Source organism: Saccopteryx bilineata, chromosome 8 (assembly GCF_036850765.1).
Source record: "Saccopteryx bilineata isolate mSacBil1 chromosome 8, mSacBil1_pri_phased_curated, whole genome shotgun sequence".
Taxonomy (NCBI): domain Eukaryota; kingdom Metazoa; phylum Chordata; class Mammalia; order Chiroptera; family Emballonuridae; genus Saccopteryx; species Saccopteryx bilineata.
Window position 1 is genome coordinate 68314307 of NC_089497.1, and position 24851 is coordinate 68339157.

The 24851-nt window shown below is 47.4% G+C and overlaps 1 protein-coding gene across 7 annotated transcripts in view; it reads left to right on the plus strand.

Moving 5' to 3' along the window:
- Positions 1–24851, plus strand: part of IGF2BP2 (insulin like growth factor 2 mRNA binding protein 2) — a 193717-nt gene that overhangs the window by 164332 nt on the left and 4534 nt on the right. For 3 of the 7 annotated variants that reach the window (XM_066241060.1, XM_066241066.1, XM_066241064.1), the window contains 8 exons: positions 108–188; positions 2102–2224; positions 3229–3364; positions 7353–7481; positions 17471–17539; positions 18417–18533; positions 21454–21528; positions 23111–23242. In XM_066241060.1, coding sequence (XP_066097157.1) covers positions 108–188; positions 2102–2224; positions 3229–3364; positions 7353–7481; positions 17471–17539; positions 18417–18533; positions 21454–21528; positions 23111–23242 — 862 coding nt within the window. The remainder of the gene's footprint in view (positions 1–107; positions 189–2101; positions 2225–3228; positions 3365–7352; positions 7482–17470; positions 17540–18416; positions 18534–21453; positions 21529–23110; positions 23243–24851) is intronic. The other 4 variants (XM_066241061.1, XM_066241063.1, XM_066241062.1 and 1 more) reach the window with 4 other exon arrangements.

The following is a 24851-nucleotide window of genomic DNA, read 5'->3' on the forward strand; positions in this document are numbered from 1 at the left end:
GAACTCCCTCAGCATTTGTTTATCTGAGAAAGTCTTAATTTCACCTTCATTTTCAAAGGACATTTTGCCAGATTACAGTATTCCTGGTTGACAGTTTTTTCTTTCAGCAGTTCGAATATGTCATCCAACTCCCTTCTGGCCTGCAAAATTACTGCTGAGAAATTCACCAATAATATGGAAACTCCTGGGTATGTTACTAATCACTTTTATCTTGCTGCTATCAAGATTGCCCTTTGTCTTTGACTTTAGACTTTTAGGTTGTAATGTGTTTCACTGTGGTTCTCTTTGGATTTAGCCTGGTTGGAGGTTTTTGAGCTTCTTGCATCTATATGTCCATTTATTTCCTCAGATTTTGAGAGTTTCCCGTCATTATCTTTTCTTTTTCATTAAATGGAAGGTGCAGAGGCAGAGAGACAGAGAGATTCCTGCATGCCCCCCAAATGGGATCTACCCAGTAAGCTCCTTACAGGGCAATGCTCTGCCCATCTGGGGCCACTGCTCTGTTGTTTGGCAACTGAGCTATTTCAGCGCCTGAGGTGAGGCCATGGAGCCATCCTCAGTACCCAGGCCAACTTGCTTGAATCATTTGAGCTGTGAGAGGGGATAGAAAGAGAGAAAGGAGAGGGGTAGAGAAGCAGATGGTCACTTCTCCTGTGTGCCCTGACCGGGAATTGAACCCAGGACTTCCACATGCAGGGCTGATGCTCTACCACTGAGCCAACTGGCAAGGGCCATCATTATTTTTTCAGAAAATCTCTTTGGCCCTTCTCTCTCTTTTTCTTATGGATTCCCATGATGTGTATGTTGAGGCACTTTATGATGGCCCATAAGCACCTTAGCCTCTCTTTGCTTTTCAGCAATCCTTTTTCTCCTCTGACTTGGTGATTTCAAAGACCAGTCTTCAGGTTTGCTGATATTTTGTTTTACCTGTTTATGCCTGCTGTTGAAGCTTTCAAATAAAATTTTCAGTTCAGTTATTTTAATCTGTAGCTTTATTGTTTGTGAGATTATTTTTATAGTTTCTGTCTCTGTTGATTCCCATTTTGTTCACATGTCATTTTTCTGATTTCATTTAGTTGTCTGTGTTCTCTTTTAGGTCACTGAGCACCTTTATGACAGTCATTTTACATTCTTTGTTAGGTAATTCATAAGTCTGCATTTCTTTAGGGTCAGTTTCTTGAATTTTATTTTGATTCTTTGATTAGTCCATGTTTCTCTGTTTCTTTTACTGGGATTTGAGCATTTAAAAAACAATCACCTCTAAGTCTGCATACAAGCTTCATTCGGGGGAAAACCTTCACTAATCAGCTTGGCTGTAAGTTCTAGATCTTTCAAATATTTTTTTGATCTTTCTCTTCCTGGCTTCTGACTGTGCAACTGCAGCTCTAATGTACTGTTACCTCCGTTTCAGCACTTCCCAAAACCTGGTTCCGATCTTGTCGGCACTGCCAAGTCGGGAGAAACAGAAACTAATCTCTTGAGCAGCCCCCAGACAAGCCAGAATGTTAGATTCATGCTTTAGTCTTTTTTTTATGTTTTAAAAGGAGGAGCCCTGGTATGAAGGATTGCTTCTCAGTTGCTCCTTGCGATGATGTGTAGGGGAAGGAGCATGAACAGACATGCTAAATGCCACAGTTTCCCCTCCCCTCTTGCTGGAATCCCTTCTTGGTTATATAATAGCCTGGGTGCTATAATTTCTCAGCTGATCTCTAGGGTTCTCACAGAGGTGTTCAACCTATTCATTGTTGTTAACTTAGTATCTCTGTAGGGTTAGGAGGGCCTGAACAACTTTCTAGTCTATCATCTGATTAATGGCATTAACCCTTGTACCTTTTTAAGAGCAAGGAAAACCTTCCTAAAGTCACACATTGACCATATCTACCTCATGGACTTATTCCAAACCAGTCACAACAAAGGAGTATAATTATCATGGCTTGGCTTATGTTAATGAGAATTCATGCACTGGGGTTAGTAAAGCCCCTTGCTACTTGGTACCAGAACAAAACAACTTCTGTTTGTAAGGGAAAAAAACAACAGGATAATAGCTTTTGGGGAGCAACTGCTATGTCTACCTTAAATGTTAAATTGTTGATTATTTTAGATCTGAAGATATTCCACTGAAAATCTTGGCCCACAATGGCTTGGTTGGAAGACTTATTGGAAAAGAAGGGAGAAATTTGAAGAAGATTGAACATGAGACTGGGACCAAGATAACAATCTCATCGTAAGCCACTCATTCAAATTGTGTCTAATAATGGAGAACTTGAACATTTTTATTTTTTAAGTGAGAGGAGGGGAGATAGTGAGACAGACTTCCATATGCACCCTGACTGGGATCCATCCGGAAACCCCATCTGGGGCTGATGCTCAAATACCAAGCTATTTTTAGCACCTCAGGCTGATGCACTCCTGCTGAACTATCCTCAGCACCCGGGGCCATGTTCAAACCATTCGAGCACTGGCTACAGAAGGGGGGAGTGGGAGAAGCAGATGGTTGCTTCTCCTGTGTACCCTGATTGGGAATTGAACCCAGGATGTCCATATGCCAGGCCAACGCTCTATCATGCTCTATCCACTGAGCCACTGGCCAGGACAAACTTAAATGTTTAGATATGCCCAACTCATTCATCTGCTTTTCTGTAAAATGGAAATGTAATCATAAGTGATATAATTATCTCCAAAACCATAAAAAGAAATACATAAAATTATTACCAAACATTTTACTACGGATCTATGTCACTACAAAGGTTTGGGATAAGATGGCAGGTATACCACAGTGTGTGGTAAGGAAATCCAGTCTTCTCCCCCCCGTTCTCTACCAAGACTTATTTGTGAGCTTCTGGGATTATTTCAAATTAAATTATTGGGGTGACATTAGTTAATAGGATCATATAGGTTGCAAGTATACAACATCCTGGGTTCAATTCCCAAGCAGGGTACACAGGAGAAGCAACCATCTGCTTCTCCCACTCCCCCCTTCTGTAGCCAGTGCTCGAATGGTTTGAACATGGCCCCGGGTGCTGAGGATAGTTCAGCAGGAGTGCATCAGCCTGAGGTGCTAAAAATAGCTTGGTATTTGAGCATCAGCCCCAGATGGGGTTTCCGGATGGATCCCAGTCAGGGTGCATATGATACATCATCTGTATGTTGCATTGTGTGCCCACCACCCAAAGTCAAATCATTTTCCTTGAAAAAAGGAAATTTTTCTTTTTTTTTCTTGGTGGCCAGCTTGCAGGATTTGAGCATATACAACCCTGAAAGAACCATCACTGTGAAAGGCACAGTTGAGGCCTGTGCCAATGCTGAGATAGAGATTATGAAGAAGCTGCGTGAGGCCTTTGAAAATGATATGCTGGCTGTGAATGTAAGTGCCTAATGCTTTATTCTACTGGCTTTTACATGTGTTTTCAGGCAGAACCCAAGCCTCTCTAAGGATAGTTGTCATTCGCATAATGAAGAAGCACCTTAAAATAGGCATGCAGAGTTATTCCTGCCTTCTTGGGGCAAGGGCACTAAAATAATCAGGAGACCAACTAGTAAGTTATAAGTGCACTGGACAAAATAGTGTGATGCCGTTAAAATTGTAACTTTGAAGATTATAAAACGAGAAACTGTCTACAATATAATGTTAGTTAAGAAAAGAATATATAGAAGTATATATAATTAGGGTTATAGTTATATAAAATAATATGAATCAGAATGACTGGAAGGCTACATATAAAAAATAGCTGGGATGATTTTTGCACTTTCCAATTTTAAAAGTAAATGCGGCCCTGGCCGGTTGGCTCAGCGGTGGAGTGTCGGACTGGCGTGCGGGGGGACCCGGGTTCGATTCCCGGCCAGGGCACATAGGAGAAGCGCCCATTTGCTTCTCCACCCCCTCCCTCCTTCCTCTCTGTCTCTCTCTTCCCCTCCCGCAGCAGAGGCTCCATTGGAGCAAAGATGGCCCGGGCGCTGGGGATGGCTCCTTGGCCTCTGCCCCAGGCGCTAGAGTGGCTCTGGTCGCAGCAGAGCGACGCCCCGGAGGGGCAGAGCATCGCCCCTGGTGGGCAGAGCGTCGCCCCTGGTGGGCGTGCCGGGTGGATCCCGGTCGGGCGCATGCGGGAGTCTGTCTGACTGTCTCTCCCCGTTTCCAGCTTCAGAAATAAAATTTAAAAAATAAAAAAAATAAAAAAATAAAAAAAAAAGTAAATGCTTTAATATTAACTTAGGATTTTCATCTCTTGCTTACTGATCTGCTCTTTTAGATTACCCAATAAATACTGTCCACCACTCAGCTCTAATACTTCAAACACACTGATTTGGATTATCTTCTTCGTTATTGCTATCTAGTTCCCACTTTGTAATAGGGAGAGACATCAGTCTGGCATCAGAAATTTAAAAAAATATTTGTCCATTGGCAAAGCTTAACTCAGTAAATTTTTTTATTTTCTATGATAATGATTTTCTGACATATACGGATGAGCAAAGGATACTGTGATAAGCCCTCATATTTCCATAGTCCAGCTTCAATGGTTATCAACTCAGGGCCTATTTTGTTTCATCTGAACCATCATCCACTTTGCCATCACGCCTCAGATGACCTTGCAGCAAATTCCAGACCTGGTACCATTTCATAAAGGAATAAACACTGACAAAGATCTGTAAACGTTACAGCCAGTTCCCTCACAGCACATCTCATAGTACTTTCCCCCTCACTCAGATCAGCACTTTGTCGCCCACCTCACAGGGCACGCACTTACGAGACATGATGAGAAGATTCCAATGTATGTGACTTTCTCTCCCCATTAGTGTGTATTTGTCTGTGCAAGTATCATCCAATGATCTCATTGTCTTCTTTTGGATTCTTGACATCTTATAATAAACATCTCTTTCTGTGAACACCCAGAAAAGCTACAAATGGGCCTGGGTTCTGCAGTCATCTTCACCTAAACCCAACACTTAGATTCATTCATCTTTACCAAAGTCACACATTGATAGACGAATAACAAAACTACTAGGTCTTGTATATCAAATTGAGTAAAGGTTAAAGATCCAGCTTTACTATGTCAAACATTCTAAAAAAGAGAAGTTACTAGATAACCACAGATAATAAAATAGAAGCTGGTAGAGAACTGCTTAGTGTTTGGGGAGACAGCTTGAGGAAGGTTGGACACAGGCCAGGGTGGGTGACTACATCTTTTTGCCTTTGAAGGGCTGTGTCATTAAAACTCAACTCTATCTCTTTTGTGGCCATTGCTGAAGCATCAGCAACCAAAATGAAGTTCAGTCTCTTTTGACTTCTGACCAGAGCAAGAACCGTAAAAAGGGCCCTGGCCCAGGAGCTCAGTTGGTCAGAGCATCATCCCAGTTTGCCAAGGTTGTGGGTTCCACCCCCAGTCAGGGCACATAAAAGAACCAATGAATGCATAAATAAGTAGAACAACAAATCTGTGTTTCTCTCTCTTTCTCTCCCTTCCTTTCTCTCTAAAACCAATTTTAGAAACAAGAAAAAAGAATCATGGCCCTTTTTGGTTGGCACAGTGGTAGAGCACTGGCCCAGCATGTGGATGTCCCGGATTCATTTCCCAGTCAGGGCACACAGGAGAAGTGATCGTCTGCTTCTCCACCCCTCCCCTCCCCCTTCTCTCTCTTCCCCTCCCACAGCCATGGCTCAATTGGTTCAAGTGCATCAGCCCTGGCAGCTGAGGATGGCTCCGTGGAGCCCCCACCTCAGGTGCTAAAAAAAGGAGCTCGGTGTGAACGTGGCCGCAGAAGGCAGAGCACAGCCCCCAGACAGGTGGATCCCGGTTGGAGCGCATATGAGAGTCTGTCTCTCTATCTCCCCTCCTCTTGCTTGGAAAAGAAGAAAAAGAAAAATGAACTGTAACGGCATTTCAATACACCTTTCCACATTCATAGGAAAATTATATCTTTTCAAAGAGCTGAGACAGAAGTACAAGACAGAAGCACAGTGTTCAATCCATGCTCATCCAAAAGGTTGATGAAATTCAGGTTGTACAAGGACACTACAAAGGACAGCAAATTGTCAAAGTAGTCCAGCTTTATAGGAAGAAATGTGTTGTCTACACTGAACAAGGGCAACTGGAGAAAGTTAATGGTACAACTTTTCATATGGGCATTCACCCCAGCAGTGTGTTTACCACTAACCTAAAGCTGGACAGAAACCATAGAAAAATCCTGGGATATATAAGCCAAATCTCACCAAGTAGGACAGGAAAAGGGCAATGCAAGGAAGAAACAAATTAGAAGATGCAGGAATAAAGTAATCTTCTACAAAGCTTTCATTAAAAACTGTTAAAACGACCCTGGCTGTATAGCTCTATTGGTTAGAGCATCATTCTGAAGTGTAGGGTTGCTGGTTCGATCCACAGTCAGGGCACGTATAAGAACAAATGTTCCTGTCTCTTTCCTGCTTTCTCCCTTCCTCTAAGATCAATAAAATATACATTTAAAAAAACTTTTTAAAAAACTGTTAAAATGGAAGAGAAACCCCTTGACTCTAGCCTGTGTGAGTGTCACCGTGTTTAACTGTGAAGTGAACAAGCACGGGAGATGGTGATGACGCTGGCGACTGAATGGTGACAAAGCTGAAGTTGTGAGCCGTCCTGAATCTGGAGAATGTTTGCAGATGTGGTGTCCTAGTGAAGGGCCTGATCTTTCCCTGGGTGGACTCGGGGGAAAAACGATTAATCCATTATGTTTTAAACATATCCATTCAACAAGTACATACTGAGTCCTTACTATGTACCAGGCACTGAGCATACAACGCTAAGTAAGCTAGTCTCTGTACACCCGGAAGTTCCAGTCTGAGAGGGGAAGCGGTACCCGCACAGGGATGCACACACCACGTGATGAGTGCTGTTTGAAGGAAATGCAGGAGTGTTAGGAGGGAACAGAAAGGGCATTCTGAGCAGAGACCTTCGGGGTGAGAGAAGGTTCCCTGAGCTCAGCTGAAACCCACATGATGAGTAGGACTCAGCCAGGTGAGGAGGGAGAGAAGCACATTTCTTGCAGGGTGGATGAAGTGTGCGAGGGCCCAGAGATGCGAGAGAAACAAGGCTGCGCAGGTTGGGAACGAGGGGTTAACAGGAGAGAGGTTGGTGAAGAGGCCTGCATCCACAGGAAGAGCCTTGTTGCTGTTAAACGTGCAGAGAAGCTTTGAAGGAACACTGTGGTTCAAGTTGGGGTTTGGAGAGCCCACCCAGCAGCTGGCAGGGAATGGGTCCACAAGGCCAGGGCAGAGCTCGCTAGGAGACACTTGGTGCCATCCAGACAAGAGAAGGAGGTTGATGCAGGCAAGCTGGGACTCTGTCTCCTCCCCTCATCTTTTTCTCCATCTTTGTTCCCAGCAACAAGCCAGTCTGATCCCAGGGTTGAACCTCAGCACACTTGGCATCTTTTCAACGGGACTCTCCGTGCTGCCTCCACCAGCAGGGCCCCGAGGAGCCCCCCCTGCTCCCCCCTACCACCCTTTCGCTGTAAGTAGCTCAGCTTTCAGGGGTTTGCTCATGCCCCGGGCACCTCCAGGTAGCAGCGTGACTCTGCCATGTTTAGTCAGAGCTAGAGCTTTAACTTTAGCATGGAGGCCATGCTCTGGCACTCCAACATTTCATAAAACGTCTTCCTGATGGACAGATTAATATTATTCAACCACCCTCTAAGTATGTGCTCTCAAACATAATCTGTCAATCTAAGAAAGAAAAAACTACTAGCAAATTCATTAACTAGATGCCTATTTATTGTCAGAAAGGATTTGTTAGGTAAATAAGGATCTTCATGAGTGTTGTTCATTTATTAAAATAAAAATATTAGAGTCCCTGGATGTCTCTTTCCCGCCTATGTCTACAATGCAAATGCATATATTTTAAAAATAGGCAATTTGTAAATAGAAATAATACACAATGACACAATGTTTGTTTCAAAATATTTAGCCCAATGCCTGGCATTTAGGGGGTTCTCAGTAACTATTTATTGTTTGAATACAATTAATAACAAAAGAAGAAATGTGAATTTTATGAGCTGCTTACTTGTAGCTCCTATTCACAAGCACTGTTCAGAATCAGTACATTACCAAGTTGGGGTTCAGGATATTGGATGCTTTTTTAAATTCAGACTTCTTCGCACATACAGCTTGTTTTAAAAGCACACTTCCTTTCCCCTAGTGTTTAGACTGTTTAAATGGGAAGACTCGGGTTGGTGAGCATTACCTTAGCCACTCCTTTCTTTTGAAAGGTATCTTTGGTGTAGGCACTGCAGTGAGAATTCTTAGGAGTTCTCTGGGTTATCTGTAGAGACAGGATAAACACTCTGCTGTTCTGCCACCAAAATACTGACAGGAATTGGCAGCCATGACCTTCGTCACAAGAACTTACACATTTTTGCAGTCTTGTCTGTATACAGATCTTCTGAGTCCTTTCTAAATCTTCATGTCAGTTATTTAGAGTGATCTTAATTTACCCTTTAATCAGTGGTCAACAAACTTATTAGTCAACAAAGGCAAATATCAACAGTACAACGATTGAAATTCTTTTTCAAGTTTTTTTTTGTTTTGTTTTTTCTGTATTTTTCTGAAGCCGGAAATGGGGAGAGACAGACAGACTCCCGCATGTGCCTGACCGGGATCCACCCGGCATGCCCACCAGGGGGCGATGCTCTGCCCCTCCAGGGCGTCGCTCTGTTGTGACCAGAGCCACTCTAGCGCCTGAGGCAGAGGCCATAGAGCCATCCCCAGTGCCCGGGCCATCTTTGCTCCAGTGGAGCCTTGGCTGTGGGAGGGGAAGAGAGAGACAGAGAGGAAAGAGAGGGGGAGGGGTGGAGAAGCAGATGGGTGCTTCTCCTGTGTGCCCTGGCCGGGAATCGAACCCGGGACTTCTGCACGCCAGGCTGACGCTCTACTACTGAGCCAACCAGCCAGAGCTGAAAATTTTTTTGAGAGCCAAATTTTTTAAACTTAAACTATATAGGTAGGTACATCCCTTATCGAGGTAGCGCCTGCACATGGTATTTTGTGGAAGAGCCAAGGGGCCAAAGAGCCGCGTGTGGCTTGCGAGTCGCGGTTTGTCGACCACTGAACCAAAGGATAGGGCCCAATATTGAGCCGTGTGGGTGTGTGTATGTGTATGTAAGAAGGAGCTAGTGTGTTTGTGTGTGTGTGTGTGTGTGTGTGTTAGAGGGAGCTGTGTATGTGAGTGTGTGTTGTGTGTGTATATGTATTAGAAGGAGCTGGAGATGAGGCAGGAAGTATTGTGGCTCCTCGTAGAATCAAGGATAGCTATGAGAGGTGCATGTCTCCATATCTTTGCTGTGAGATTTGAGAATGAGCTTGGTACAATTCAGTGGCATTGAGAAACATCTCATTTATTAGGAGGAAGACTGTATATACTGTCTAAAGAAGGTAATGTAAAGCCAGGCCACCCTCTCAACCTAAATAACATAAATGGTGGGAGGAAAGGTATAATAAAACAGACTACTTCTAAAGCTGATCTTCTGAAATGGGGGTCATCATCTTTATTTTCCATCCTTTTTCCTGATGGGCTGTAACAGCTGATTATATGTATCACAGCAGTTAACTATTTGTCATGTTGTAAGTGTTTTCCCACAGTTTATCATTTTCCATGGCTTTCTTTGTGGTGTCCTGTGCCATAATAACAAAATAAATATATTTTGATAAACTATTGTATGAAGTAAAATGTAAATGTTTACCTTCAGACTTCCTTCTCTTGCACAAATTTTACCCAAAACCACTTCCCAACACTATAGCCCTATTTTGCATACACATTTAAAATGTTTTCTCAGCATATATACAATCATAGTATTCAAAAATACAAATGGTATCATGCCATGTGCAGTGAATTACAAGTTATTTTTTTACTTTTTTTGGCAGGGGTCGGGAACCTATGGCTCACGAGCCAGATGTGACTCTTTTGATGGCTGCATCTGGCTTGCAGACAAATCTTTAATAAAAAAAATTATGTTAAAAATATAAAACAGTCTCATGTATTACAATCCATTCATTTCCTACTGCTCATGTTCATGGTTGCGGGTGGCTGGAGCCAATCACAGCTGTCCTCCAGGACAACACCAAATTTTTATTGGATAATGCATAATGTACATGGGTCATTGTATGGCTCTCATGGAATTACATTTTAAAATATGTGGCGTTCATAGCTCTCTCAGCCAAAAAGGTTCCCGACCCTTGTTTTGTTTTATGGGCATCTTTCCATAGTTATTCCTAATTCTTTTTAATGGCTACATAGTATTCCATTGGATGAATTTACTATGGTTTTTCTAACCAGCATACAATCTTTACACATTTGGGTTGTTTCCAGGTTTTCTCTACTACAAAGGGTGTCAAAATTAGTATCTCTGTATACATAAGTCCTTGCATACATGTGTAAGTATATGTGAAAGTAAATTTTCTAAGATTGGAATTACTACATCAAAGGGTAGATGCAATTTAAATTTACCCAGATTTCCCTTCAACAGAATTCATATAGAAATTTTAAGAATTAAGGTAGCTATGTCAGTGACATTTCCCTTTGTGGATTTTTGGCCTTTGATTTCTGGCTAAGGAAGAAGCCTTTTCCCAGCCCTGTGTTTTCTTTTCTTTTCTTTTATCTTTTTTTAAGTGAGAGGAGGGGAGATAGACTCCCGCATGTGCCCAACAGGAATCCACACAGCAATCCCATCTGGGGATGATGCTCACAACTGAGCTATTTTTAGCACCTGAGGCAGAGGCTCCACATAGCTGTTCTCTGCCTGGAGCCAGTGCACTCAAATCAATTGAGCCATGGCTGTGGGAGGGGGAGGGTAGGTCGAGAAGGAGATGGGTGCTTCTCCTTTGTGCCCTGACCAGGAATCAAACCCAAGATTCCACACACTGGATTGATCCTCTACCACTGAACCAACTGGCCAGGGCTCCTATCCTGTGTTTTCTTATATTAATTTTTTGTTGCTGGGTATTTGAGAATTGGTGCTTATATTTATATCTGTAACTCATAGAGAATTTATTTTGACTTATACTTTGAGGTGGGGATCTGACTTTTTTCCCCCAAATGGATAGCCAGTTTTCCCAAAATCATTTATTGAGTAATGCACCATTTTATCGCTCAATCTGAAATGTCAGCTTTGTCCCATTTAGTCATTCCTGGACTGTTCCATTATTCTTGTTCCTACACTGCGGTTACTGTAATTTCGTATTCTCTTTGACAGTTTATTTATTTATTTATTTATTTTTACAGAGACAGTGAGTCAGAGAGATGGATAGACAGGGACAGACAGACAGGAACGAAGAGAGATGAGAAGCATCAATCGTTAGTTTTTCGTTGCGCATTGCAACACCTTAGTTGTTCATTGATTGCTTTCTCATATGTGCCTTGACCGTGGACCTTCAGCAGACCGAGTAACCCCTTGCTGGGGCCAGTGACCTTGGGTTCAGGCTGGTGGGCTTTTGCTCAAATCAGATGAGCCCGCGCTCAAGCTGGGGGCCTCGGGGTCTCGAACCTGGGTCCTCTGCATGCCAGTTCGATGCTCTATCCACTGCGCCACCACCTGGTCAGGCTCTTTGACAGTTTTAACAGAGGGTTGTTTTTCTCTCAAAGAATGAATTGGGAAGATGACCAACTTTTATTATGCTTGGAAAAATTAAAGAATATGTATTTTCTGTTTCTTGAAGATTTGGTTAGACCTATCTGTGAAACATCTGAGCCTCTAGCACTTGTAAGCTTTTAGATTTCTTAATAAATTTTTGACATGGTTTTGTTGATTTATATTTTATTATAAAAGTATTCATTCCATCTCTCTTTTTATATGTATTGCATAATGTTATGCAAAGCAGCCCTGGTGGGATAGATCAGTTGGTTAGAGCATCTTCCTGAAGCACAGAGGTTGCCGGTTCGATCCCTGGTTGGGGCACATGCAGGAACAGAGCAGTGTTCCTGTCTCTCTCTCTCTCCCTTCCTCTCTTGCTAAAAATCAATAAATCAACATATATATATTTAAAAAGCAGACCATTACCTTTTAAATCTCCAAACTTGTGGTTACAGCACTCTTTTAATTCCTAACACTGTACAGGGGTGGGGAAAAGTGGTTTATAGTTGTGAGTACGTAAACCTGTTTGTCCTTATATTATTGTTTATTATTTATTTGTTGTGTAACTGTAAGCCTGCTTTTGCTTACCCCTGTATATTTGTAATTTCTCTTTTTCTTTTCTTTTTTTTTTTTTTTTTTGGTATTTTTCTGAAGTCGGAAACAGGGAGGCAGTCAGACAGACTCCCGCATGCACCCGACTGGGATCCACCCGGCATGCCCACCAGGGGGTGATGCTCTGCCCATCTGGGGTGTTGCTCTGTTGCAACCAGAGCCACTCTAGTGCCTGGGGCAGAGGCCAAGGAGCCATCCCCAGCGCCCGGGCCATCTTTGCTCCAATGGAGCCTTGGCTGCGGGAGGGGAAGAGAGAGACAGAGAGGAAGGAGAGGGGGAGGAGTGGAGAAGCAGATGGCACTTCTCCTGTGTGCCCTGGCCGGGAATCGAACCTGGGACTCCTACACGCCAGGCCGATGCTCTACCACTGAGCAAACCGGCCAGGGCCTGCCTTTTGTTTTATTTTGCCTTTATGCCTGAAATCAGAATCTGAGCCCTTTGATCTGAAGACGCACGTTTTTCTTTGGCTCAGGAAAATCTTTGGCTTCCATGAATGATTTTGCAGCATCTCTTCCCCTGATTCCACCGCATTTTCTCTGGGAGTCCCCACTTTGTGGACGGTAGAGCTTTTCACTCTACTTGTCATGCCTCTAATTTCCTTTTTTTGTTCTGAAGGGTTAATCTTTAATTTACCAACTGGCTCTTCAGAAGTCTGTTCTGCTATGCATATGGCTTCCATTGCATTTTTTACTTCATTTTATGTTTTTAATTTCCAAGATTGATGTAGTTCTCTCACTGGCTTTTTCTCATAGCAGTCTACTCAAGCCCTGTCCTCTTGAATCTCACTAAGAAATCGGCCGACTTTAAAAACAGAGTCTCCCTCTTCCCTGAATTAACCCACTGTGGTCACTTGCTAGCCGTGCTCCCCTTTCATGCTGCTGGTTTTCTACATGCATCTAAGGAATTTTAATTTCCCATTCATGTATTGAAATAAACTCAACAGAGCTGTAATATCTACACATACTAGAGCTTTTTCATAACAGGTGCCATAGGCTCCACCTGAACCAGTGAGTTCAGAATGTTCCAGGTGAGCAGTGGTTAAGATTATAGGCTATAAATTGAGACAGAGATCTGTGCTCAAGTCATGACTCCACCCCTTGCTAGCTTACCCATTTCTGGTCCCGGTCAGCTTTGGAGGCTGCCCTGGGAGAGCACACGGAGGCAGACAAGCAGGGCTGGGAGGAGGCACTTTGACAAGCTAAGGTAGAATGGGCACCTTCTGAGTCTTGGAAAGCTCTGCCCATAGCACTGACCCCTCTGGCCGAGTCTGCTGCCCGTGTCCAGGCCCAGGCCCATGTCCCTGGTCCCTAGGATGAGCCCTCTTTGCAACATGGCATCACTCTGTCATCATACTAAAGCCATTTAAATTTTTGAACGTAATTAGTGTGTTTGACCCTTGCTCTCTTCACTAACTCTTCCCCACCCCTCACTCTTCCCAAGCCCTGATTTCTTCGTGGTGCAGGAAACTACCTAATTCACACAACAAATGGGTCATATGTCACAGCTTAGAACTAAGGACCCTAGAGTCTTCCAGGAAAAGCAGGCCCAACTGTTCATAATTATTTGCATCAGTGTGTTTGGTATATACTCCTTTATCTACCCCCGAGCAGAGGCAAGGATAGAGGAAAAGCAGATACCAGTTCCTTTCAAACTCAGAATTTGAAGTGACCCATGGACAGCCTGACCAGTGCTGGTGCAATGGATAGAGCTTCAACTCGGGATGCTAAGGTCCCTGGTTCAAAACCCTGAGGTTGCCAGTTTGAGCACAGGCTCATCTTACTTGAGCACAGGCTGGTCGATTTGAGCATGGGGTCACAGGTTTGAGTGTGGGATCATCAACATGATCCCAAGGTCACTAGCTTGAGCCCCAAAGGTTGCTGACTTATGCCCAAGGTCGCTGGCTTGAGCAAGGGGTCACTGGCTTGGCTTGAGCCCTGGTCAAGGCCGTATAGGAAGTCATCAGTGAACAACTAAAATGACGCAACCACGAGTTGATGCTTCTAGTTTCTCCCCCTTCTCTCTCTCAAGAAAAAATTTTTTTTAATTAATTATTTTTACAAAAGAAATGAACCACAGATAATAATGACCACCCCCTTGCTATCTGTTTGGCAGGGGTGGGGCACCTTGGCCATCACACCCTTCTCCCATCCTCAATGTCATAATGCTTTGAAACACTCAAAAATAACGTAGCTTCTCTATCATAAAATAGCTGGACACCCTCAAAATGAGACAGTGAGCCCAGCTGCCATATTGGGGTTGGGGTTCCACACTGACCCCGCTCCGTGCGACCTGGGTTCATCAGATGGCTACCACCTGCTTTCCCATTTCCCATAAAAGTAAAGGAGAACATTTACTTAAGTTGTCGACAGTTTACTTTTCTGATCATATTGTCTTAAGCATGTTTTGAAAGTCCTTTTTCACTGAAGTTGTAGATGCCACGTAAGCTTGGGCAGATGGGAAATAGAAAATACCATCTGTTAAGCCACGTGTTTTAATGTAAATAAATACTCATTTAATACTCGGTAATTCAGCCATACAATGCTTGATGATAGAGTCTTCCATTCCTGTGACCTTACTGAATGCCACATGACATCCTGTGGGGGCATCCACTGTACCAAGGGTCAAATCCATGTGCAAACCAGGGCCCACAAGGCCCTGCATGACCACGCCCTGCCTGCCTCCCCATTGTAACCTGCTGTCCTCTCATTCACTTTTGCTATGCTGGCCTCCTTTCTGTTTTTCACACAGGCCAACCCCTTTCCTTGTTCTGGACCTCTAAGAACTGTGCTTTAAATATTCCCTCCCCCATGCCATGCATAAGGCTCCTTCTCCTCCCACCTCAGAGGTCACCTCCTCCAGGAGTTGTCTCGGGGACCGCTCCAGCCAGAGTCACTGTCCCACCCCTCATCTCCGCAGCTCCCCTTCCTCACATCGTCCTGTTCATTGTTTTCACAGTACTGGTCTGCCTCCCAGTAGAACGTAAGACCCATGGCGGCAGTGTGACCTTCTCTGTCTGAATAGCTGGGCCCCAGCACCTAGAACAGTGCTTCACACATAGTAGGTGCTCAGATGTCTTTTGCATGAGTGAGTGATTGAATGAACCCTCAATAACATTATAAGATCTAAATATTATTTTCATTCCATTTGTGGATGGAGCTCAGAGAGACTGAATTATTCCTGCTTGTAAAGAGCTAGTGATGCAGCCTCAGGGCTTTTGAGTCTCCTGACTCCAGAAACCAACTCAGGTACCTAGAGGCTAATGGCAGAGCCTTGAGGAGAAACGAGCCCCCAATTACTGAGTCCAGGATGCTGTCCACACAGCTTTCCAGCTGAAGTGACCACTGAATAAAAAGGAGAGTGGAGAATGTGTTCTTTTTACCCTTTTACAGCTAATTCTCTCCCCAAACCCAAGTGGTAGATCTAAATTCAATAGTGTGTGTTTGGGAGTATTTGAACCCAGAATAGCAGCCACACTGTGGCCTGTCTGTTCCTGGCCTCACATGAGTTTTTGTGAGGAGAAGACAAATGACAATTCGGAAGAATTGTTTCTGCTCTGAGGACTCAAGGGAAGGCTGAGAAGAGACAGGAATAAGCAGAAATGTGCTTTCCCTAAGGTACAGCTTGGAGCTGAAAACCTGCGGGGAGTCTCCCCCACTGTCAAGGGCCCAGTACAGCCCCCAGAGCAGGGACCGGCTCAGAGAGGGCTCTGCAGCTGATGCTCTTCAAGAAGGACAGGACCAACTGAGCCAGACCTGCCCACTGAGCTTCCTTTCAAAAACTGGAGGTTGCTCCCGGGCTGGATAGCTCGGCTGGTTGGTAGAGCATTGTCTCAAAGCACAGAGGTTGCTAGTTTGATTCCCAGTCAGGGCATACACAGGAACAGATTGATGTTCCTCTCTCTCTCTCTCTCTCTCTCTCCCTCCCCTTCTCGCTTCTTCCCCCTTCCTCTCAATAAATAAAAAATTTTCTTAAAAAAAATGGTTGCCAAGAGAATACTGCTCTCATTGCCCCCTCTTGTGGGCGTGAGGTGTCACTGCAGCCCCTTTCTAAGTCACAAAAGCAAAGTTTCTTGTACCATGGGTTCCCTTCCATAAGCCCCTGCAGGTGCTCTGGGCGCTAGAGTACCTTTGGGAGACACTGCCCACAGTGTTTACATTTCTCTTCCTCTGAGGCCAATCCACTCTCCGAGCTCAAAATGGGGAACAGTTTTATTTTGTCCCTAATGTGTTGTAAGGAGAAGTGGTCTGGAGCTCAGAGTCCAGCTGGAGACTCAGCAGATGGAGGACACCATGAGATTTGCTCAGGGGCCCACAGAAGAAAGCCGGGTCCCCTAACACTTAAGTGGCATCTTGGGAGGTTATCTGGAGGGCCTGAGGGCCAGGGCCCAGAGCCCTCGCCTTTCCTGTGAGAGGCAGCCACATTCACTCGGCCTCGGGGTAAACACAGTTAATGAGACTTGGGTGACTGGCCAGTGTCCTGCCTATAAGAATATGTAAAATCAGACATACTCCTCTTTCACAGGACTATTGTGAGGAGTTTCAAACTAGATGTAAAGTATCTATCAGAGTGCCTAGCAGAGGTCTCAAACTCGCGGCCTGCGGGCCGCATGCGGCCCGCCCACCAATTTTGTGCGGCCCGCAGACTGGCCCGCAGATTAATCCATGAAGTTTGATTAGTCTGCAGGCCGCACAAAATTGGTGGGCGGGCCGCATGGCAACGAGTTTGAGATCCCTGGCCTAGAGCATAGTAGGTATTGTGTAAAAAAAGTAGCTCCTTCTTCAATATGATTTTCCTAATAGCTGTTTTCTTCTCTCCACATCTGCCTTCCTGTCCCTTGCCTCCCCTCACCCACACTCACACATCATGTGTTTATTATTTCTCTTTCTCTCCTCTCAGTCTCCCCATAAGTTTCTCTTTTCTCAGTCTCTCCGTTTCCTCAAAAACGCTCTGACGGGGCTCACCTGTGTGACTTCCCAGAACTCCTTTGCTTGTTCTGTGTACCTGTTGGACATTGTCACATTGTCCTTGCTCTCTCTGCCCACACGGGCACTCACTCCCACGGTCAGTTCCTAGGAGTCTACAGCACGGCTCAGCTAGAAATGCTCAACGTTTGTCCAGCCTGGGGCTCTGGGGTGGGGGTGGGGTCTGAGGTACAGCAGGAAAGGCGTGTAGACGGGACCGTGTGGCCAGTGGTGGCGCAGAGAGCCTGTGTTACGTGTGGTGATCTGGCCGCCCTGAGTTGATGGCTCTTTCTCTCGTGCTGCAGACCCACTCGGGATACTTCTCCAGCTTGTACCCGCCTCACCAGTTCGGCCCGTTTCCGCATCATCACTCCGTAAGTGTCCCTCGGTTCAGCTGCATCCGTATCTCCCTTCCCTGTGGCTGGCACCATGGAGCCCTCGGCGTTTGACCAGTGAATGTTCGTGGTGTGAGTGCAGGGTCCTGTGGTTCCAGCGCGTGCTGGGATGACACATCACAGGGCGTGAGCTCACCAAACTTGCCAGCACTCACGTGTCCTGGAAGTTCTAGCACTGGTGCTGTCCTGCTCACAACAACCCTGCCGACACACCCCTAGAGGTGGTGGGGAAACTGGTCAGACGAGTGGTCAGCAGGTCAACTAGGTGGTGTGGTTGGACTGAAGAACAGAGTTTTCAAAGATCTTTGAACAAAACCTAGCAAATGAGTCATTTTATTTCTGCATGCCCCTATAGCACAGACCCTGGTGGCCTTGCCCATGTCTCTCTGGGCTGTCACCAGGTGGCCTGGTCATGGCAAGTGTAGTTACCATCTTGTTTTGAATATGGCACCACTCTAGTGAAAATGCCAGTCAGGGCCACAAGATGGATGGGGCAGCGTTCTGTTGCCTCTGACAGGGTGCCTCCAAGCCCTGTGCCCAGGCCAGGTGCATTTAATGGACTCCTTGCAGGGAGAAAGGTGAAACATACCAGTGTGTATGTGACAATCTGTGAATGGACCGCTTTCTGTGTCCAGCAAATGTGGAGACGCTCAAGGGGAGTTTGGCACTTGATTGTCATGCATGCTCGCTTGTGTTCAGGCACATTCTCCAAGCTTCACACCTGCAGAGGCCTAGGCCACAGAAGAATCCATGCACCATCGGGGCCACCCCACCACATGGGTCCTGGCAGATGCTCGGTTACTCCCTGAAGGAGCCACCCCAGTAGAAATACCTTCTGTCTGTCTTGCCCTTTCAGTACCCAGAGCAGGAGATTGTGAATCTCTTCATCCCAACCCAGGCTGTGGGGGCCATCATCGGGAAGAAAGGGGCGCACATCAAGCAGCTGGCTAGATTCGCCGGGGCCTCCATCAAGGTAAAACTGCCCCCAGCAGCCATCTGTCTCCCCTCTGTTCCACCACACCTCCCTTGTCCCCATGTCCCTTGTTCCTTCTGTCAGTCCCTAGGATGGCAACTGCTATGTCATCCAGGGATAGAACCCCACAGGGTCTGGGAGAGCTGCCTGCAGAACTGTTCCCATCTGCTCTTACTCCTTTTTGTTGTTGTTGTTCAACTAACAGCTGGGTTAGAAAACATATTCATAACAGATAAGCCCTCCCAGCTCTCTTTGGGTTACGCTTGTCCTTCCACGGAGAGGCTGAGGATTTCTCCCAAACGAAGGGAGGGAACTTCAGCGGAGCAGTCATTGACGCTCAGCAGTTTCCAGCACTTTGATACTTTAAACTAGTCTCCGTTTCAGAAACCCTTGAACTTTGGGGGAAAAGCTTGAATGATAAACTCTTTGAAAAGCGATGGGCGATAAGCCATGGGTAAACAAAAGACTGGTGGCATAACCTGACAGGAAGCCCTGGACGGCGCAGAGCGGCTCAGGAAGGAAGGCGCCTTGATTGATGGACGCGGTGGTGAGCGCAGGCGCAGCCGCAGTGCACACCCACATCCTGCCGCCCCCAGCACAATGCGGAGAGCCCTCCGAGCAGCTGAAAGGGAAGGATTATTCTACCCTGGTCCTGCTCCAAGCCCAGCGATCGACTCTGACTCATGGGCAGAATGCTGAGCGCGTCCCAAGCCTCATGAAACGCTATCGGAAACAGAGTTTCCGTTGTTACGTAAAATAGTTTGCTGCCATGGGACAACCCGGAATTCCGAACGAGAAGTCTCATGACTTGGAGAGAAACAATGCTTACACTTTGTCCCCAAGAAGAGCTGGAATTTCTCCCACAGCAAGTGTGCTGGAGAGAAAAAAACAAAAACAAAACATTCTGAGTAGTGCAGAACAAGGATTGTGATAAGACCATAAAAGAATTTTGTTTCGGTAAATCATCTCCCCTTGCAGGCCCTTGCCCCCACCTGCAGAGAGGGGAGGCTGTATGCGAGCCCTGAGGAGTGAGGGACAGTGGAGCACGCGGAGGCCTTTGCCCCCAGCAGGCTTGGCACAGCTGCTGGCCCAGGCCGTGGTGGCCCCGCCCGCGCGGTAGGGTGTGGAAGACCCCAGGGCTGCCTGTGCCCCGCGGACCTTTCCCAGCGATGAGGCCAGTGGTCTGAAAGGCCATGAAGGAGACAGAATGAGACAATTTCATCTAAAAAGGACTTGAGGGACCCTCTCATCAAATCCTCCCTTTTTTCCCCTAAGGGAACGTGACAGGTATAGGGATGCAGCCAAGGCAGGCAGGTGGTGGGACTGGCTCTTAGGTATCAGTTTGGCTGACCTGTAGAGGACATGGAGTACCTCATGGGGTAACTGCAGCAGGAGCCCTCCATTACCATTGCCCATGAGGAACCGGGGCCAAGCTTTTCGTGACTGAACAAAGGCCACAGAGGGAGAGGATGTGAGCGCCAAGACCCGACCAGGTTGTCCTCTTTCTGGTCCAGGGTTTTCCCACTGTCTTCATGTGAGTGCTATACCAGGATCACTCCCAACAGGCCTTCCAGAAAATGGGAGAGCACCCCACAGCATCCTTGAAGGCCGTGTCACACAAAGGTTGAGTGGTGGCGTGTCACTTTCCTGAGGACCTCTGTGAGGGGCCGCGACAGCAGGGCTGGACCGGGGGACAGGTTGTGCTTTGCAGCCTGGCAGGTTTGCAGGTGCTAGGCTGGGCCACAACCTGCTCCTACCCTGGCTCTTGCATCTCTCCAGAGCAGTAAAGAGGAGAGAAAACCAGGGAAGCCACCTGCATGTGAGATAAATCTCCTACATTTTAAAATCAACCTGGTTTTTGCCAGGTTTCCTTTATCCCGACAGGTTATTAAAAGCATCCGCCTGAAGCAAGATCTCACTCCAGAGAACCCCCATCTCTGCCTCGCCAGTCTTCAGAGCCCACAACCAGGGGCACATTTGATGCCAACAGGGCAGGAAGAGAGCTTTACACCAACTAATACGTGGGCAGGGTGGGCGGAGCTGAGGCTGGGGAGGTGTGCCCTGGGGATGCCCTGGCTGCAGCGCTGAGCTCCCACCGCTCACCGTGACTGCGCAGCATCGGCTCTGCAGGCTTCAGAGTGCCACACAAAGTTTAGTCGACAGTGCCAACTGGGACACCCCATTCCTGGTAATGTTTCAGCCCCTGCTCACCTGTGATCTTGGCAGTCACCTCACCTCTTTGGGTCCCATTTGCTTCAGTCCTAAAATGGGGACTTCATTCCTCATCCTCAGAGCAAGTTGGCCTGTGGCGTGCCAGTCTGAAACTGGAGTGCCACTGTAGCTCTCAGACCTCTAGTCTGGGCTGGTGAATGCCAGACAACTGAGAGGTGGGGGTTTCTTGCAGACTGAGCAAGGCAGCCATGAGCCACTAGAAGGCGGTCAGGACGACAGCAGAACTGATTTGGTCAGCATGAATCACGAATTAGCCTTTCGCACCTGCTGTGGCTTGGCGGTCACGTGCAGCCGACTGCCTCTGGGAGCTGAAGTTGGAGCCACGGTTCCCTTCCCTGCAAGCTGGCTCCGAGTCAGGCCTCTGTGGACTAGCCCTTCCTCCCCTCTAGGCCCTGGGTCAGTTGGCACACTCCATATCTGCCTTTTCCTAGAGCTTTTGCCGCCCTTGGTGAACAAAGGACAGTTGTTGCTGGTGCTTGGCACAGGGACAGGCAGTAACTACTGACCTGCTGCCAACTCTCCCTGGGCAGCCAAACACCCTAAATGGACAGTGGACACTATGGCCGTGACTTTAAGCCCCAGAGCGGAAGCCCTGTTTCTCTGCTGGTGTGTGTGCGTCCGTTGGGACGACAGAGGGGCTGGGGCAGTGCAGCCGGAGGCAGCATGTTCCTTTCCTTGTGAACCGCAGATTGCCCCGGCGGAAGGCCCAGACGTCAGCGAAAGGATGGTCATCATCACCGGACCACCTGAGGCCCAGTTCAAGGTCAGTGCCAAGGGCCACCTGAGCCCTGCAGGCCATGAGCACAGCCTGTTGGGGTAACTGGCACGGAGGGTGAGGGGAAATAGTGTGGTGTGGTGAGTGCATTGATGTGTGTGTGGCGGTGTGGGGGTGCCTTTTATTCTCTCCTAGGAAAACTATAAGCTGAGTTTTCTAAAAGTCAGAAACGTTTATATAAGTATAATCCTTATTGTTTAAAACATTTTCAATGTGTCTGAGAAGATAAAACAAACACATGTGGAACTATTCAAGAGTAATAACCCTTTGACTCATGAATGGGTAAATAAAATGTGGTCGATCCACCCAAGACATAGAAGGGAATGAAACTCTGACACATGCTACAACATGGATGAACCGAGAACACGTTACACTAAGAGAAAGAAGGCAGACACTAAAGGCCACAGATTGGAGGTTCCGTTTATACGAAGTGTCCAGAAAAGGCAAATGGAAAGCAGAAAGTGGTGCCAGGCCGGGGGCCAGGGAGGAGCGGGAGTCGCTGATAATCGGGATATGTGGGGGAAACGGGAGGAAGTGTTCTGGATAGTGGTGGTGACTGTTTAACCAAGTGAGTATACTAAAAAACATGGATGTGTACTCTTTAAAATGGTGAATTTTAAGTAAATAAATCTCAGTTTTTTAAGGTTTTAAAATTTTTTTGAAAACAGTAACTTCTTGGTTACACTGGCTTTGGAGTTAGACATTAAAAAGCAAGATCAGGTCCTGGTCGGTTGGCTCAGCGGTAGAGCATTGGCCTGGCATGCGGGGGACCTGGGTTCGATTCCCGGCCAGGGCACATAGGAGAAGCGCCCATTTGCTTCTCCACCCCCCACCCCCTCCTTCCTCTCTGTCTCTCTCTTCCTCTCCCGCAGCCAAGGCTCCATTGGAGCAAAGATGGCCCGGGCGCTGGGGATGGCTCCTTGGCCTCTGCCCCAGGCGCTAGAGTGGCTCTGGTCGCGGCAGAGCGATGCCCCGGAGGGGCAGAGCATCGCCCCCTGGTGGGCAGAGCGTCGCCCCTGGTGGGCGTGCTGGGTGGATCCCGGTCAGGCGCATGTGGGAGTCTGTCTGACTGTCTCGCCCCGTTTCCAGCTTCAGAAAAATGTACAAAAAAAAAAAAAAAATTAAAAAAGCAAGATCAGGCACATCAAATCCCATCACCACCATCCTCACCTCCATCCTGAATACCAGGTCTGAACATTATCACAGTGGAAATTATGAATTCCCCAAGAAAATTCCTCCAAGCAAACATTTACAGGTGCTGGGGTGAAGAAAGGACATGTGGTTCACCCCTCACCACCTTGCCCAACCCAGCACACAGAAAGCCTCCCAGAGGTGGTAATTTTGTGCAAACCATGAAGACATGAGGGTGCCCTGCCCGTGCTGCGCAGAGCAGTCATGGGGGTGCAGGCGCTGGCCCGCAGGGCGGGCACGCAGCTTCCCCGTGTGCGTCCTGAGCGAGTGTGGGTCTGGGCGTGCGTGCGGCAGCAGCGGGGCACACAGACTGGCAGCGACACTGCTGGAGTGGGTTGACTGGCAGCTGAGAGCCCTCAGTCATGTCTTGCTCTCTCAGGCTCAAGGGCGGATCTTTGGGAAACTGAAGGAAGAAAACTTTTTTAACCCCAAAGAAGAGGTCAAGCTGGAAGCCCACATCAGAGTGCCCTCTTCCACAGCTGGCCGGGTGATTGGCAAGGGCGGCAAAACCGTAAGTTTGCTTTGAGCTGGCTTCATCTGTGGGACTGAGTCCCTGCCCAGCCTGACTCCCCACAGACCCCACTGGCTCTTCAAGAACAAAAATGTCGTTAGCATCATTCCAGAGCTGAAGGCTCCGAGTCCACGGTGCTGCCTGGAGCTCAGTTTGTGGGCCCAAAACCCAGGGTCCTGCATGCTGGGGAATGGTTTCCACTCCCTGAACACGGGGAGGCAGCCCCCTGCCCGCTCTGTCCGCACGTAGCAGCAGCAGACCAATAGGGAGTGGACTCCCACCCAGAGCACAACTGTCTGGCAGACCTCTGTCTTCACTAAATGTCGTGCTTCGGGCCGGTGGCACCTGGTGTCCTATACTCTCTCTACTCTTCAAACTCTCCCGACAGGGCCCCCAGCGGCCCTAACTCTCCCTCCTACAGATTGGTCTTCTGGCTCTTTTCCTAAAACTGGCCGTCTGCTTCTGGAAGCTAGTGGTGGGTGGAAAGGAAAGTTTTTAACAAAAGAATCAAGGTTTTTAACCTGAAGATGGCAGTACTACAGTGTAATTTGAAAAGCACCGGAGAATTAACTGTGCAGCCTTTAGAAATAAGCAGTCTGTCAGACCCAGGTGTGTTCTAGAACATAAGTTACCCGCCTGGTGGGGATATGATCTACTTTGCTCGCTGGCAAAGGGGCATTGCTAGGTGGCAGGAATTTGGAGATCTTTATGATGCTGAGTGACTGTGTGTGTGTGTGTGTGTGTGTTGTTTCCTTTACATAAAAACCTTTAAAGGAATCAAAGCCAAATTCTAGATATAATGAGATACCTTTATGCAAAAGACTAAAGTTGCATGGTGTGCGTGTCATTCCCATGTCCAAGAAGGTGCTCAGCACCCAAAGGCTCCTGGCAAGTTGCATTTAATTGGCAAAAGAAAGAAGGTAAGACCACTGAGAGTAGAATCCTGAGTCCTTCATGGCTTCATTGGTTATTTTGGAATCAGTCACTGAATTCTGTGCACACACAACCCACCCTCCCGAGACTGTCACTGTCCATCCTGAGTCGGGCACGCTCAGACTGACGGGCCGAGGTCCATGGCGCAGACCCTCAGGAAGTGGAGTCCTGGCGAGGCAGGTGATGAGCAGCAGTGTGCAGGAGGCGGGGTTCGATGAAAGGTCACCACGGGCTGGAGGCTTCGCCAAGGAGGGGCCTGGGCCCAGGGGTGGCAGGGAGAAAACATAACCCGAGGGTAGAACAGCATAAGCAAGGCTCGGGGGAGAATTAGAATGAGCTCCTGCTGCCGAGCATCGTGCCTCTGCCCAGTGTCACTGTCCTCTGATAGGACTTCCTACAGATGTTGCCCGTAGTCAGCCTCCCTGTACTTCGGGAGCCTGGGTGGCGCGGACTGCGTGCTCAGCACCCACAGCGCCTCGGGCGGCTGTGCCGTGTCCTTGTCCTCTTCTGGGGGCTGTGATGGCAGCTATGCGGGTGCCCTGGCTGGGTCTGACAGGCTGCTGGTGGGCAACGAGAAGGGGACCCTGACCGCCTTCTCCCACGTGGAGAAGGTCAGTGGTGTTCTGGAGGTAAAGATCCATGACTGGGACCAAAGGCAGTGGCTTGGGCCCGCCCA